The 13,966-nt window shown below is 45.4% G+C and overlaps 1 protein-coding gene across 1 annotated transcript in view; it reads left to right on the top strand.

Moving 5' to 3' along the window:
- ZFYVE1 (zinc finger FYVE-type containing 1) overlaps positions 1 to 13,966 on the top strand; it is a 61,301-nt gene that overhangs the window by 24,808 nt on the left and 22,527 nt on the right. Inside the window, exons 3-4 of the mRNA XM_028851649.2 lie at positions 7,557 to 8,061; positions 12,536 to 12,750. Of these exons, the coding sequence (XP_028707482.1) occupies positions 7,557 to 8,061; positions 12,536 to 12,750 (720 nt within the window). The remainder of the gene's footprint in view (positions 1 to 7,556; positions 8,062 to 12,535; positions 12,751 to 13,966) is intronic.

Genomic DNA, 13,966 nt, shown 5'->3' with positions numbered 1-13,966 from the left:
TAGGCCTCCCAAAGTGCTGGAATTACAGGTGTGAGCCACCACGCCTGCCTTGTAAAGATTAATACAATATTGGATGGTTACTAAGAGCCAGCTATAAAGCCAATATGAATAATAATGTGTTTTGGCCAGGTGCGGATCACGAGGTCAGGAGATCAAGACCATCCTGGCTAACACGGTGAAGCTTCGTCTCCCTAAAAATACAAAAAATTCTCCGGGCATGGTGGCGGGCGCCTGTAGTCCCAGCTACTTGGGATGCTGAGGCAGGAGAATGGCGTGAACCCAGGAGGTGGAGCTTGCAGCGAGCAGAGATCGCACCACTGCACTCCAGCCTGGGCGACAGCGAGACTCTGTCTCCAAAAAAATAAAAAATAAAAAATAATAATAATGTGTTTTGATTAGCAGGAGAAGGTTATCTGATGTGAGCAGTGAGATCTTTTGTTTTAGGTAGAATTCATTTCGATCTTACCACATTGCTGAATCAGCCCCCAAATGAGCAATTCATTAGGTGTAAGCCCAGCTGCTGCTGCTGTGCACCTGGCTGTTTTCCCAGTGGGCTGGTCTTTAATAATGGTTCACATATCGAGTGCTTACTCCATGCCAGGCACCGTGCTATGCCTTTTGCATACTTTGCCTCTTAGTCTGCTGAGTGTCGCTAGGAGCTGGACATGTTATTATCTCATTTCCCTGAGGCATTGAGTAGTTAAGTAACTTTCCCAAGGCCACACCATGGCAAAGCCTGTAGTGGCATTCAGGTGTTTTGGAGTCGCCTGAGGCCTAGCAAGCTCAGGGAAGATGGAAGGCAAAAGTTAGGGAGGGATGGCTTTGGTGTCCCTCCTGTGTTTGCTGTTGGTAAGGGCCAGTGACCATTTCAAACATGTTGTCGACTTGGATGGGGTGGCCAGTTGGCCGAGCTCAGGGCCAGGTAACCTGTTTCACTCCAGGAATGGTGCAGCATGGGGTCACTGAGTGTAGACAGGCCGAACAAGTAGAGCTGGAGCCTCGTTCCTTCCTCGCCCCTTCCTTTATCAAAGGGAATCTTCTTATTTTTCTCTACCTTTGCCTCCCTGACTGAAAACCAGTCTTGCTACCACCTAGGCTAGGCTGTTCTCTCCTTTCTGGCTTAGAGGAAAATCCTCCTGTGTTAAGGATGAATTTAGTAGTATATCAAGAAGCAAAGTAACATGAAAGGCAGACAAGGAAGAAGTGAAGCATGGTTTCAGTGTGCCAGCATTTTCCCGCATTATTTATTTGATTAATTAGCACCTGCAAAGATGGTTATAGCCTCCTTTTTTTGTTTTTTGTTTTTTTCTTTTTTCCTTTTTTTTTGAGACGGGGTCTCACTGTCACCCAGGCTGGAGTGCAGTGGCTTGATCTCAGCTCACTGCAGACTCTGCCCAGGCTCAAGCAATTCTCCCACCTCAGCCTCCTGAGTAGTTGAGACTAAAGGCACGTGCCACAACGCCTGGCCAATTTTTGGTATTTTTAGTAGAGATGGGGTTTTGCTGTGTTGCCAAGGCTGGTCTCAAACCCCTGGGCTCAAGTGATCCATCTGCTTTGGCCTCCCACAGTGCTGGGATTACAGGTGTGAGCCACCATACCTGGCCTAGCCTCCTTTTACATGAAGAAAATGCAGTCGGTGCATGTTAAGGGATTGTTCACTGCTTGTCAGTAGAAACAAACAGCCTGGGCCTTTGAGTTCCTCCTCCCAGGAGGATTATTTACATTGGACTCATCTGTAGGCCCAACACATGGACATCTGCACTTGACACACCCCCGGACACCAAAAGCCTAAATGGTATCACCACATGCAGGCAAGGAGTGTTTTCTTTCCATCCCATGTGAGTTATTTGTGTGTGTGTGTGTGTGTATATATATATATATCATTTGGTGGACACTTAATATGAATCTCGAGACATTTCATTCTTTCCCTAAATGTTCCCGTGTCCCCACTTTCAGGTGCCTGCTCTTAGATAATCTGGATAGCAGTGGCTGTTTTGTTTGTGAAGAGTCACGACAGAGTAGATTTCCGTGGGGAGAAAATCCCCAGGCCTGGTCTTCCATACCGGGCCTGGTCGAGCAGGTGGATGGCTCTTCCAGCAGCCACCCTGACCTCACCTGACTCCATGCTGGTAGAGCTTCACAGAGCTTTCGTTTTGTTTCTTCTTGCTGACCAACTTAGCAGCTTGGGACCAGGCTGGCTGAGTGACACGGGTCCAAAATGGGCTGTTCTGTGTAACTTCTTGTTTCTCTCTGTTGTCTGCTAGATCACTTAACCCATCACCAAGTTTATGAAATGCTGCTGTGTGTTCAGCCCTGTGGAAGATGTATGGTGGGAAAAGTGTTTAAGGTACCTGGGTACCTAGCAAGGTGCCTGGTGTTTATTCACTCACTCATTCAGTCCGCAGCTGCACACTGAGCTCCTCTTGTGTGCCAGGCGGTGTCCTGAGCGCTCTGCATGTAAAGATAAGGTAGACACGGCCCTGCCGTCATGGTTCTAGTGAAGGGCACTGTCACTGTAGCCGGCATTCAGTGAACTGTTAGTATTATCAGCAATATTCAGGCTCTTAATAATGAAACAATAGTGATGTCATTAATAGAATAATGAGTGGTTTACTTTTTTTTTTTTTCAGTTAGAGTCTTGCTCTGTCACCCAGGCTGGAGTGCAGTGGCACGATCTCAGCCCACTGCAGCCTCCACCTCTTGGGCTCAAGTGATTCTCGTGTCCCAGCCTCCTGAGTAGCTAGGACTATAGGTGTGAATGACTACACCCAGCTAATTTTTTGATTTTGTAGAGTTGGGTCTTGCTATGTTGCTTAAGGTAGTCTTGAATTCCAGGGCTCAAGCGATCCTCCTGTCTTGGACTCCCAAAGCACGGGGATTTGGTTTACTATCTTGAGATTATAGGAAACAAAGGTTTATCATATTTTCACACTGAGTGGTCTGTATATTTCTCTGTTATCAAACAAGCAGACTCAAGAATCAGAAGGTGTTCACCTCTATAATCCTAGTACTTTGGGAGGCGGAGGGGCAGATCACCTGAGGTCAGGAATTTGAGACCAGCCCGGCAAACATGGCAAAATCCCATCTCTACTAAAAGTACAAAAAAAGTTAGCTGGGTGTGGTGACACGTGCCTGTAATACCAGCTACTCTGGAGGCTGAGGCAGGAGAATGGCTTGAATCCAGAAGGTGGAGGTTGCAGTGAGCCGAGATTGTGCCCCAGACTCCAGCGTGGGTGACAGAGCGAAATCCTGTTTCAAAAAAAAAAAAAAAGAGAGAAAGGGCCAGGCACAGTGGCTCACGCCTGTAATCCCAGCACTTTGGGAGGCCGAGGCAGGCGAATCACGAGGTCAGGAGATCGAGACCATCCTGGCTAACACAGTGAAACTTTGTCTCTACTAAAAAATAAAAAAATTGACCGGGCATGGTGGCGGGCGCCTGTAGTCTCAGCTACTCGGGAGGCTGAGGCAGGAGACCGGTGTGAACCTGGGAGGCGGAGTTTGCAGTGAGCTGAGATCACGCCACTGCACTCCAGGCTGGGCGACAGAGTGAGACTCCGTCTAAAAACAAAAACAAAACCACACCAAAAAAACAAAAACAGAAAAAAAAAGAAAAAATCAGCAATGTGTCTTATTCTCTGTTGGCTGGAAGATACTTGATGTGAAGCTTCCTCGGAAACTCCTTTCACCTGAGTAGCCATAAGCTCTTTGAGTTAGGAGCTTTGACCCTGGGGTTCTGTATTCCGAGAATAGGAGTTCTGAGCATCTTTCAGGAGCTCCAGTCTGGGATTTCACCGGCCCTAGGTATCGTTCTTCATGGCCTGGCTTTTTATAAGGACTGCAGTGTTCTTTAAACTGTTAGGAGGAGAATTATGGTAGATGAGGTTTGACCAATACATTAACTTGGCTAAGTGCTGTGGGTCACACCTGTAATCCCAGCACTTTGGGAGGCCAAGGCAGGTGGATCACCTGAGGTCAGGAGTTTGAGACCAGCCTGGCCAACAGAGTGAAACCCAGTCTGTACTAAAAATACAAAAATTAGCTGGGCGTGACAGCGCGTGCCTGTAATCCTAGCTACTCGGGAGTTTGAGGTGGGAGAATCACTTAAACCCAGGAGGTGGAGGTTGTAGTGAGTCAAGATCACGCCACTGCACTCCAGCCTGGGCAACAGAGCAAAAACTCCGTCTCAAAAAAACAAAACCAAAACCAAAAACTGTATTGAGATGTCATTCACATACCATAAAATTCACCAGTTTAAAGTATATAATTCAGTATTTAGTATGTTCATAAAGTTGTACAATCCTTACCACTATCTAATTTTGGAATATTTTCATCTTTCCAAATAGAAACCCAGCTTTAGCAGTCTCTCCCTCTTCCCTCTAGCCTCTAGCAACCACTAATCTACTTGCTGTCTGTGAATCTGCCTGCTCTGGACGTTTCATATAAATGGAATCGTACACTATGTGGTCTTTTGTGTGTGGCTCCTTTCACTTACCATGTTTTCAAGGTTCATCTGTGTTGTAGCGTGTATCAGCACTTCATTCTTTTTTGTTGTGGTTACCCCAGCAATGTCAAGCAAATATTGTTTGATAGCCAGCTGCGTTCATTTCACAAAAACGTTTTCCTAACATTTCTACCTAAATGTTATTAGGTAACAGTGAAATTTGTATTCTTTCTTTTTTTTTTTCTAGACGGAATCTTGCTTTGTTGCCCAGGCTGGAGTGCAGTGGTGCGATGTCAGCTCACCGCAACCTCTGCCTCCTGGGTTCAAGCGATTCTCCTGCCTCAGCCTCCTGAGTAGCTGGGATTACAGGCATGTGCCACCATGCCTGGCTAATTTTGTATTTTTAGTAGAGACGGGGTTTCTCCATGTTGGTCAGGCTGGTCTCAAACTCCCAACCTCAGATGATCTGCCCATCTCAGCCTCCCAAAGTGCTGGGATTACAGGCATAAGCTACCGCGCCTAAATGAAATTTGTATTGTTTCTATAGGGAAAATATTTACACTTTAGCCTCTCCATATGATAATTGGGGGTGGGACGTATGTACAGAACTCTCACTTGTCCATGTTATAAGCACATTTGGAGGGCTGAATTATTAATAAATACTTTGGAAATATACAGTATATTACAAATTCCATAATTATAATTGTGAAAAGCATTTTAATGTCTTTAGACGAGATTGGGCGTGTTGAGGGTGGTATGGCCGTAGACAGTGTCTTTAGAATAAGAGAAATGTGACTGTATTTTGCATACTTTTCTCATTGTTTCAGTCTAAGGTTAGGTAAGTGAAAAATAAAAGACCACTGTGGATTTTAGGAATATCTGCTATCATAATAGTTTTTCTCCACTAAAAAGCTGATTGAAATGATTCAGGATACATTTTCCAATAGAATCTTTCAGATGTATGATTCCCTTCCAATTTGCTAGTCTTATCTATTTTCTGACCAATCCTAACAAGTCAATAGGGAAATAGTATAGTGAAAAGAAAAAAAACAACCAATACTAGGTCAGTAGATATTACTTCAATACAATGAACATCATTTCGCAACAGCAGGAATATGCAGCCTTGCTGTAGCATTCAGAGCCCCCTCTGAAGTTTAAGAAAGATTTAGGAAGACTGTGAAAGGAGGAAGTGGCACAGGCATGACAGAAGACAGTCAAGGCATAGATAGGAATTTCTGCCGAGTCAGGTCAAAGTAAGAACATAAGAAATGTCCCAAAGGTGAGAATAACCGACGCATACTGAAGTAAGGGGAGGAAGTGGCTCATTCCTTTTTATGACTGCATAGTAACTCAGTGTATGGATATACCACATTTTGTCAGTTGATGGGTATTTGGGCTGTTTTCACTTCTTTGGCTGTTGTGAATAATGCTGCTGTGAACATTGACGTACTTAGAAGATTTGTGTGGACATGTGTTTTCAGTTCTCTTGGGTATATAGCTAGGAGTGGACAAGCTGTTTTCCGGACTGGCTATGTGATTTTACATTCCCACCAGAAGTGCATGAACGTTGTGATTTCTGTACATCCTTGCCAATGCTTGTTGTCTTTTTTTTTGTTTTTTTTTGTTTTTTAGAGACAGGGCTTCTGTCGTCGGTCACCCAGCCTGGAGTGCAGTGGTGCAATCATGGTTCACTGCAGCTTCGAACTCCTGAGCTCAAACGATCCTCTTGCTTCAGCCTCCTAAGTAGCTAGGACTGCAGGCGCATACCACCATGCCCAGCTAATTTAAAATTTTTTTTGTAGAGACAGAGGTCTCTCCATGTTGCCCAGGCTGGTCTCAAACTCCTGTCCTCAAGCTGTCTTCTCTTTTTTGCCTCCCAAAGTACTGGGATTATAGACGTGAGCCACCGTGCCCAGCCGTTTGTTGTCTTTTGGTCGTAGTCGTTCTGGTGGATATGCAGTGATAGCTCACTGTAGTTTTGATTTGCATTTCTCAGTGACTCAGGACTTGGAGCATCTTTTCAGATGCTTACTAGTTGCTTGCGTATCTTTTGTGGAGAAATGTCTATTCAGATTCTTTGCCTACTTTTTAATTGGGTTGCTTATCTTCATTGTTGAGTTGTAAGATTTCTTTGTATGTTTGGAATACTAGTCTTATTAGATTTATTTTATGTTATGTTATGTTATTTTATGTTATGTTATTTTGTTATTTTATTTTATTTTATTTTATTTTATTTTATTTTATTTGTTTGAGACAGGTTCTTGTTCTGTCACCCAGGCTGGAGTGCAGTGGCACAATCTCGGCTCACTGCAGTCTGCCTCCTGGGTTCAAGCAATTCTCCCGCCTCAGCCTCCTGAGTAGCTGGGATTTCAGGCACGTGCCACCACACCCAGCTAATTTTTGTATTTTTAGTAGAGACTTTTATTTAGTTTCACCATGTTGACCAGGCTGGTATGGAACTCGTGATCTCAAGTGATCTGCCCGCCTGGGCATCCCAAAGTGCTGAGATTACAGGCCTGAGCCACCTCATTTGGCCCCACCCCCCTTTCTTTTATTTTTTTTTTGAGGCAGGGTCTCATTCTGTTACCCATGCTGGAGTGCAGTAGTGCCATCACAGCTCACTGCAGCCTCAAACTTCTGGGCTCGAGGGATCCTCCCTCCTCAGCCTCCCATAAGTGCCACTGTTACATGGTGAACCACCACACCTGGCCTTATCTGTTTTTTCTTTTGTTACTTGTGCTTGTGTTGTCCTATCTAAGAAGCTATAGCCTAATCCAAAGTCACAAAGGTTAATTACTTTGTTTTCCTCTAAGAGTTTCATGGTTTTACCTCTTTTTTTTTGGTTTTGTTTTGTTTCTTTTCTTTTTTTCTTTTTTCTTTTTATAGTTTTAGCTCTTTTCATGGCCACTAAGTTATTTCCCTGACTAAAGCTTCAGAGGTTCCTTTGAGCTGTTTGCTAAGGGTGGAGGTGGGAGCTATTATCCTGCAACTTCCTTTTCTTGACAATTCAATCAAGTTCCTTGTCCCTGCGAAGCATTTATTCTTGTAGATGTTTCTAGTGCTTTTACAGTTTCTCTACTTCATAGTCTTTTTTTTTTTTTTTTTTTTTTTGCAGGTAACAAATGAAGAGGACTTCATTAGAAAATTGGACTGCAAACCTGATCAGCATCTGAAAGTGGTTTCCATTTTTGGAAATACTGGTGATGGAAAGTCTCATACTCTCAACCATACTTTCTTTTATGGTCGTGAAGTCTTCAAGACCTCCCCTACCCAGGAGTCCTGCACTGTGGGAGTGTGGGCAGCCTATGACCCAGTTCACAAAGTAGCAGTGATCGATACGGAAGGGCTCCTGGGGGCCACCGTGAATCTAAGCCAGAGAACACGGCTGCTGCTTAAGGTCCTGGCCATCTCAGACCTCGTCATCTATCGAACTCATGCAGACCGGCTGCATAACGACCTCTTCAAATTCCTTGGGGATGCCTCAGAAGCTTATCTGAAGCACTTCACCAAGGAGCTCAAGGCCACCACTGCTCGCTGTGGCCTGGATGTCCCTTTATCCACCCTGGGCCCTGCAGTTATCATCTTCCATGAGACTGTGCACACCCAACTACTGGGCTCTGGTGAGTGGATGGGGTACAGTGTCACAGCTCGACCTTTATGGGTACAAGGAGGCAGCTATTTGGGCTGCAATAGCAACTTATTGGTAGTGGATTGCCCAGAAGATTTCTGTCCAAAGAAGACACGGAAAGTGTTGGAAGGAGGATGGAGTGATCAAACATGTCAAGCTGCTCATAGGTCAACTAGAATAAAGATTGAGAATTGCCAATTGGCTTTGACAATATATAAGTCCTTAGTGATCTGGGCAAGACCTGTTCCCTGAGATGGTGGGGGGTAAAAGCTTGATCAGAGTGGGATCAAGAGAAAATAGGAGGAGGCCAGGTACAGTGGCAAGTGCCTGTAATTATAGCTACCTGGGAGGCTCATGTGGGAGAATCCCTTGAGCCCAAGAGTTAGAGGTCAGCCTGGGCAACATAGTGAGGCCGTGTCTCTAAAAAAATAATAAGATTAGGAGCAGAAATTCTGTGGTGAGTTTATTGGGCTCTTTGACAGAGCCATACAGCTCTTTTCTATAAAGCAAAGAAGAACAATGAAATTGTAGCTGGAGGCTGATGTGGGATTTCAAGGGATTTTTCTTTTTTAAAATGTAAGATGTGTGAGGTATTGCAGATATTTATGTACGATGAGAGTGATTCATTAGAGAGGGAAGAATGTAGATGTAAGAGAGCAGGAACAGTTGGAGCGATGCATGAGTGGAAGGGTTCGCCTTAGGACCATGGACAGTTCATCCATAACACTGGGAAAGAAAGTAGAAGATATGGACATGGTCGCAGATAAGTAGATGATGTGGACATGAGAAGTGTGTGTGTGAGTTCTTATTTGTTTTCTTAGAGAAATAGGAAGCAAGATCGTCACCTGAGTGGTAGGAGGATGAGGGAAAGGTGCAATAACAGATTAGATTGGAGGGGAGCAGTAATTTTGGCCCCTGAAACAATTGCAGTCTTCACTTGTTCATTCAGTCATCAAAGTTTATTGAGTGCATATGTCATGTGCTGAGCACTGAGGCACAGAGCAGAAAAAACACTTCTTGTCTTTGAAGAGCTCACAGTCTAGTTGGGGCGACCACACAGTGTTCTGTTCTGTAGTAGATGTAGGTACGGAGCTGTGGGAGTCTGGAGCAGGGACGCTATACGTTATGGAATCTAGGAAAGAAGAGGCGACATTTGAGCTCTGAGAGACTTGGCTAGATGGAGGAGGGGAAGAAGATGCTCTAGGAAGAGCAAACTCCTAGTAGCGTCAAGGAACAAGTTGTGTTCAGAGAACTGCAGGTAGGGCTGGGTGTGGTGGCTCACATCTGTAATCTCAGCACTTTGGGAGGCTAAGGCAGGAGGATCCCTTGAGCCTGAGAGGTTGAGGCTGCAGTGAGCTTTGATCGTGTTATTGCACTCCAGCCTGGGCAATAGTGAGACCCTGTCTCAAAAAAAAGAAGGAAAGAAAAAAGAGACAAGGGAAGTAGTTCTGCAGTGTGCTTCCAAAATTCCGTTCTAACTCCCTTTGATGCATTCTCCATGTAGCATCTAGAGTGATCTTTTCAAAAGCTTAATTTACACTTCAGGTCATGTAATACTCCTGCTTGCAACCTGTCAGTGGCTTCTGACTACATCAAAATAAAATCCAAACTCCTAAATGTAGTGCCATCACTAACTCCTGCCTTTGTCTCTGACCTCCTCTAGTTACCCCTCTTCATTCTCCCCCTGCCCACTGAATGCAGCTCCTCCTCTGCCACCCCCACTGCCTTGTCTGAAGCATGGCTTGTGTGGGAGGGAATGATGGAGAGACTCAGGGATCAGATCATGGGTGGCCTTGACTCAGTTCTCAAGTATGGCAGGAGTCCATGAAGGATCTTAAGCAGAGAGTGAGATGATCAGATGTATATTTTCAAAAGATTCCCTGGCAGCCTATTGCAGCATGACTGAGGTGGGGGGACCGGTCAGCAGGATGTCAAGTCAGTCAAGTGAGAAGTGGTTGGGATTCAGCCAGGGCGGTGGCAGTAGGAGGGAACTGGACAGAGCAGGCCGTAAAAGAGGTTAAATCTGAAGGACTGCACCAGTTGATTCTGGTGGTACCAATGACACATGCCCTATAGAAGACAAGACATGTAAACGTTCCCCAGTGAAGGAGCAGATTAATTAGCAGGTGCCTCGAGGAAAAGGAGAGGAGGTGAGAAATGCTGACTTTCAGCTGCCTCCTGTGATCAATACTTTTATGCCACTTTGGATCTTTACAGTGTTGGTGAGGGGAGCGTTTAATTGTCAGTTCAGGATTTTGAAATAACCAGCCCCTTAAAAGGTATTGTATTTTAGGCTGAGCGTGATGACTTATGCCTGTAATGCCAGCACTTTGGGACATTGAGGCGGGAGGATCACTTGAGCCCAGGAGTTAGAGACTAGCCTGGGCAAAATAGCGAGACTCTGACTCTACAAAAAATTTAAAAGTTAGCCAGATGCAGTAGTACATACCTGTGGTCCCAGCTCTTTGGGAGGCCGAGGCAGGCGGCTCACCTGAGGATCAGAGTTTGAGACCAGCCTGGCCAACATGGTGAAACCCTGTCTCTACTAAAAATACAAAAATTAGCCAAGCGTATGGTGGTGGGCACCTGTAATCCCAGCTACTCAGGAGGCTGAGGCAGGAGAACCGTTTGAACCCTGGAGGTGGAGGTTGCAGTGAGCGGAGATTGCACCACTGCACTCCATCCAGCCTGGGCAACAGAGTGAGACTTTGTCTCAAAAAGTAAGTAAGTAAGTAAATAAATAAATAAATAAAAAGGAAATTTAAAAGTCCTTTCAACCTTTATCATCAAAACATTTATTGAATCCATCTGCACTATGGCTGCCCAAGTGTCTGGACACATGGTGAGAGTGTGGACAAACAAATACCCTTATACATGGGTCGTTTGCCCAGAGCTTCCTCACAAAAGATCAGTATTTCCAAAGTACAGAGAATTGTAAAAGTTCCTCAGTAAGGTGATTAGTTAAGTATATCCATAGGATCAAAGACTGTATTGCTGCTTTTCAGTGTATTGTGACAAGGACGGGTACTTACAGTATGTTATTAAGTGAGAAAAGAGCAAGTCGCATATATATGTTGCTAAGTCTGTAGGAAAAATGTCTGAAAGGGCCACATTGAGCTGTGGTTACTTTCAGGAAGTAGGTGAGAGCAGAGGGCATAATTTCTTTCCTTTTATGCTTTGGCACATCTAGATTTTTCCCACAATGAATGGGTTTTTGGGAAAAAAGACTCCTCCTTGAAGTATAATGTGCGTATAGAACAGTGCACATCATATCAAGAGTATCATGTGATGAGTTTTCACTGCCTGAATGCCCCTGCGCACTCAATGCTAGACCTTGGGACACCAGCCCTCATAGAAGCCCTCCTCATGCCCTTTACCAGGAAAGGGTAACCTGAGTTCTGACAGCATAGATTAGTTCTGCCTGCTTATGTACTTTGTATTTATTGAGTCAGAGTATCTTCCTTTTTTTTTTTTTTTGGGGACGCAGTCTCGCTCTATCACCCAAGCTGGAGTGCAGTGTTGCTATCCCAGCTCACTGTAACCTCTGCCTCCCGGGTTCAAGCAATTCTTCTGTCTCAGCCTCCTGAGTAGCTGGGATTACAGGTGTGCCCCACCAGGCCTGACTAATTTTTGTATTTTTAGTAGAAACGGGGTTTTACCACGTTGGCCAAGCTAGTCTCAAACTCCCGACCTCAGGTGATCCACCCACTTCAGCTTCCCAAAGTGCTGGGATTACAGGTGTGAACCAGTGCACCCACCCGTATCTTACTTTTTTTTTTTTGAGACGGAGTCTCCCTTTGTCGCCAGGCTGGAGTGCAGTGACATGATCTTGGCTCACTGCAACCTCCACCTCCCAGGTTCAAGCGATTCTCCTGCCTCAGCCTCCCGAATAGCTGGGATTACAGGGGCCTGCCACCGCTCGGCTAACTTTTGTATTTTTTAGTAGAGATGGGGTTTCACCATGTTGTCCAGGATGGTCTCCATCTCTTGACCGCGTAATCCACCCGCCTCGGCCTCCCAAAGTGTTGGGATTATAGGCGTAAGCCACCGCGCCCAGCCTTGTATCTTACTTTTATAATGAAAGATTTTTTTGTTGTTGTTTGAGACAGAGTTTCACTCTTGTCTCCCAGGCTGGAGTGCAGTGGTACGATTTCGGCTCACTGCAACCTCCGCCTCCTGGAGGAGAATCACTTGAAAAGTGATTCTCCTGCCTCAGCCTCCGGACTAGCTGGGATTACAGGCATGCAGCACCACGCCTGGCTAATTTTTTTGTATTAGTAGAGACAGGGTTTCACCGTGTTGGCCAGGCTGAACTCCTGACCTCGGGTGATCTGCCCACCTTGACCTCCCAAAGTGCTGGGGTTACAGGCGTGGGTCACTGTGCCTGGCCTACTTTTCTTTTCTTTTTTTTTTTTTTTTTTTAAATGTCTCTCACTACCCATGTGCCTGTGTTTCTGCTTGTATAGATCACCCCTCAGAGGTGCCAGAGAAGCTCATCCAGGACCGGTTCCGGAAGCTGGGCCGCTTCCCTGAAGCCTTTAGTTCCATTCACTACAAGGGAACCAGGACTTACAACCCTCCCACGGACTTTTCTGGGCTTCGGCGTGCTTTGGAGCAGCTACTAGAGAATAACACCACCCGCTCTCCCCGGCACCCGGGAGTCATCTTCAAAGCCCTGAAGGTCAGTTGGCTTGTGCCCCAAGGGCTTCTCATTGGGGTGCCAGTGGGTGGCGAGAACACTCAGTTTGCCAGCTTTTGTGGTGCTAGTGATTGGAAATCTGGGTGGAAAAAGGTTGTAAGAAGCGGAAGCACATGAATGGAGTCTGCACCTGTCAGATGCTTTCATCTTGCCAGGAGTGCAAATATGGGGAAGTCATGAGTGATAGTAAAAAAAAAAGTGCCTGGTCCTCAGCTAGGAGAAAAACCAGGCTCTTAGAGAATAGGAAGAAGCACTCATTTCTGGCTGGTGTGGCTCAGCCCTGGCGAGTTGGTGTCATGTTGAGTCTCACTTAATCTGGGCAGCCTTTATGCTTTTCTTAATGTTGACTCCCTGTTTTTTTCATATCTAAATTAATTTATTCATAGAGGAAACTTTTTGTTATCATTAAAAGTGGAAAACTAGTATCACAGGTAGAATTTTTTTTGTTGTTCTGGGGGCGTTTAGGAGCAGAGGTTTAATAGGCAAAAGATAGAGAAAGAACAGCAGCTCTCTCTCTCGTGAGAGAGACGGCACCTGAATGGGACTTCCCCCCAGAAGTAGAAAATTACCAAAACAAAACACAAAAATAGATACACAGTAACACTACTATTTATTATATACCAGAGTTCAGAGTACTCTATATGGATTAGTTCCCTGCATCCTTACACCAACTCCTTAGTACTGTTAACATCCTCATTTGCAGATGAGGAAGCGGAGGCACCAAGAGATGAAGTAATTGGTTATACACAGTTACTGAGTGACAGCAGGCCTAAACCCTGGCCAGTTTATGCTAGAGCTCCTTCTCATAACCATGAAGGCTGTACTGCCTCTCAGCAAATAAAATTGCATGTTATTCCTTCGCTAGAGACTTACGCATGGAAGGTTCGAGACTGGGGCCTGTTTTTTCTTTCTTTTTTTTTTTTTTTTTTTTTTTTTGAGACGGAGTCTCACGCTGTTGCCCAGGCTGGAGTGCAGTGGCGCGATCTCGGCTCACTGCAAGCTCCGCCTCCCGGGTTCCCGCCATTCTCCTGCCTCAGCCTCCTTTTTTATTTCTTTAAGAGGGAGATTTACGGCCAGGCGCGGTGGCTCATGCCTGTAATTCCAGCACTTTGGGAGGCCGAGGCGGGTGGGTCACTTGAGGTCAGGAGTTTGAGATCAGCCTGGCCAACCTGGTGAAACCCCCTTTCTACTAAAAATA

Source organism: Macaca mulatta, chromosome 7 (assembly GCF_049350105.2).
Source record: "Macaca mulatta isolate MMU2019108-1 chromosome 7, T2T-MMU8v2.0, whole genome shotgun sequence".
Taxonomy (NCBI): Eukaryota; Metazoa; Chordata; class Mammalia; order Primates; family Cercopithecidae; genus Macaca; species Macaca mulatta.
The sequence above is the reverse complement of the archived record's forward strand: the minus strand, read 5'-3'. Positions and strand labels throughout refer to the sequence as shown.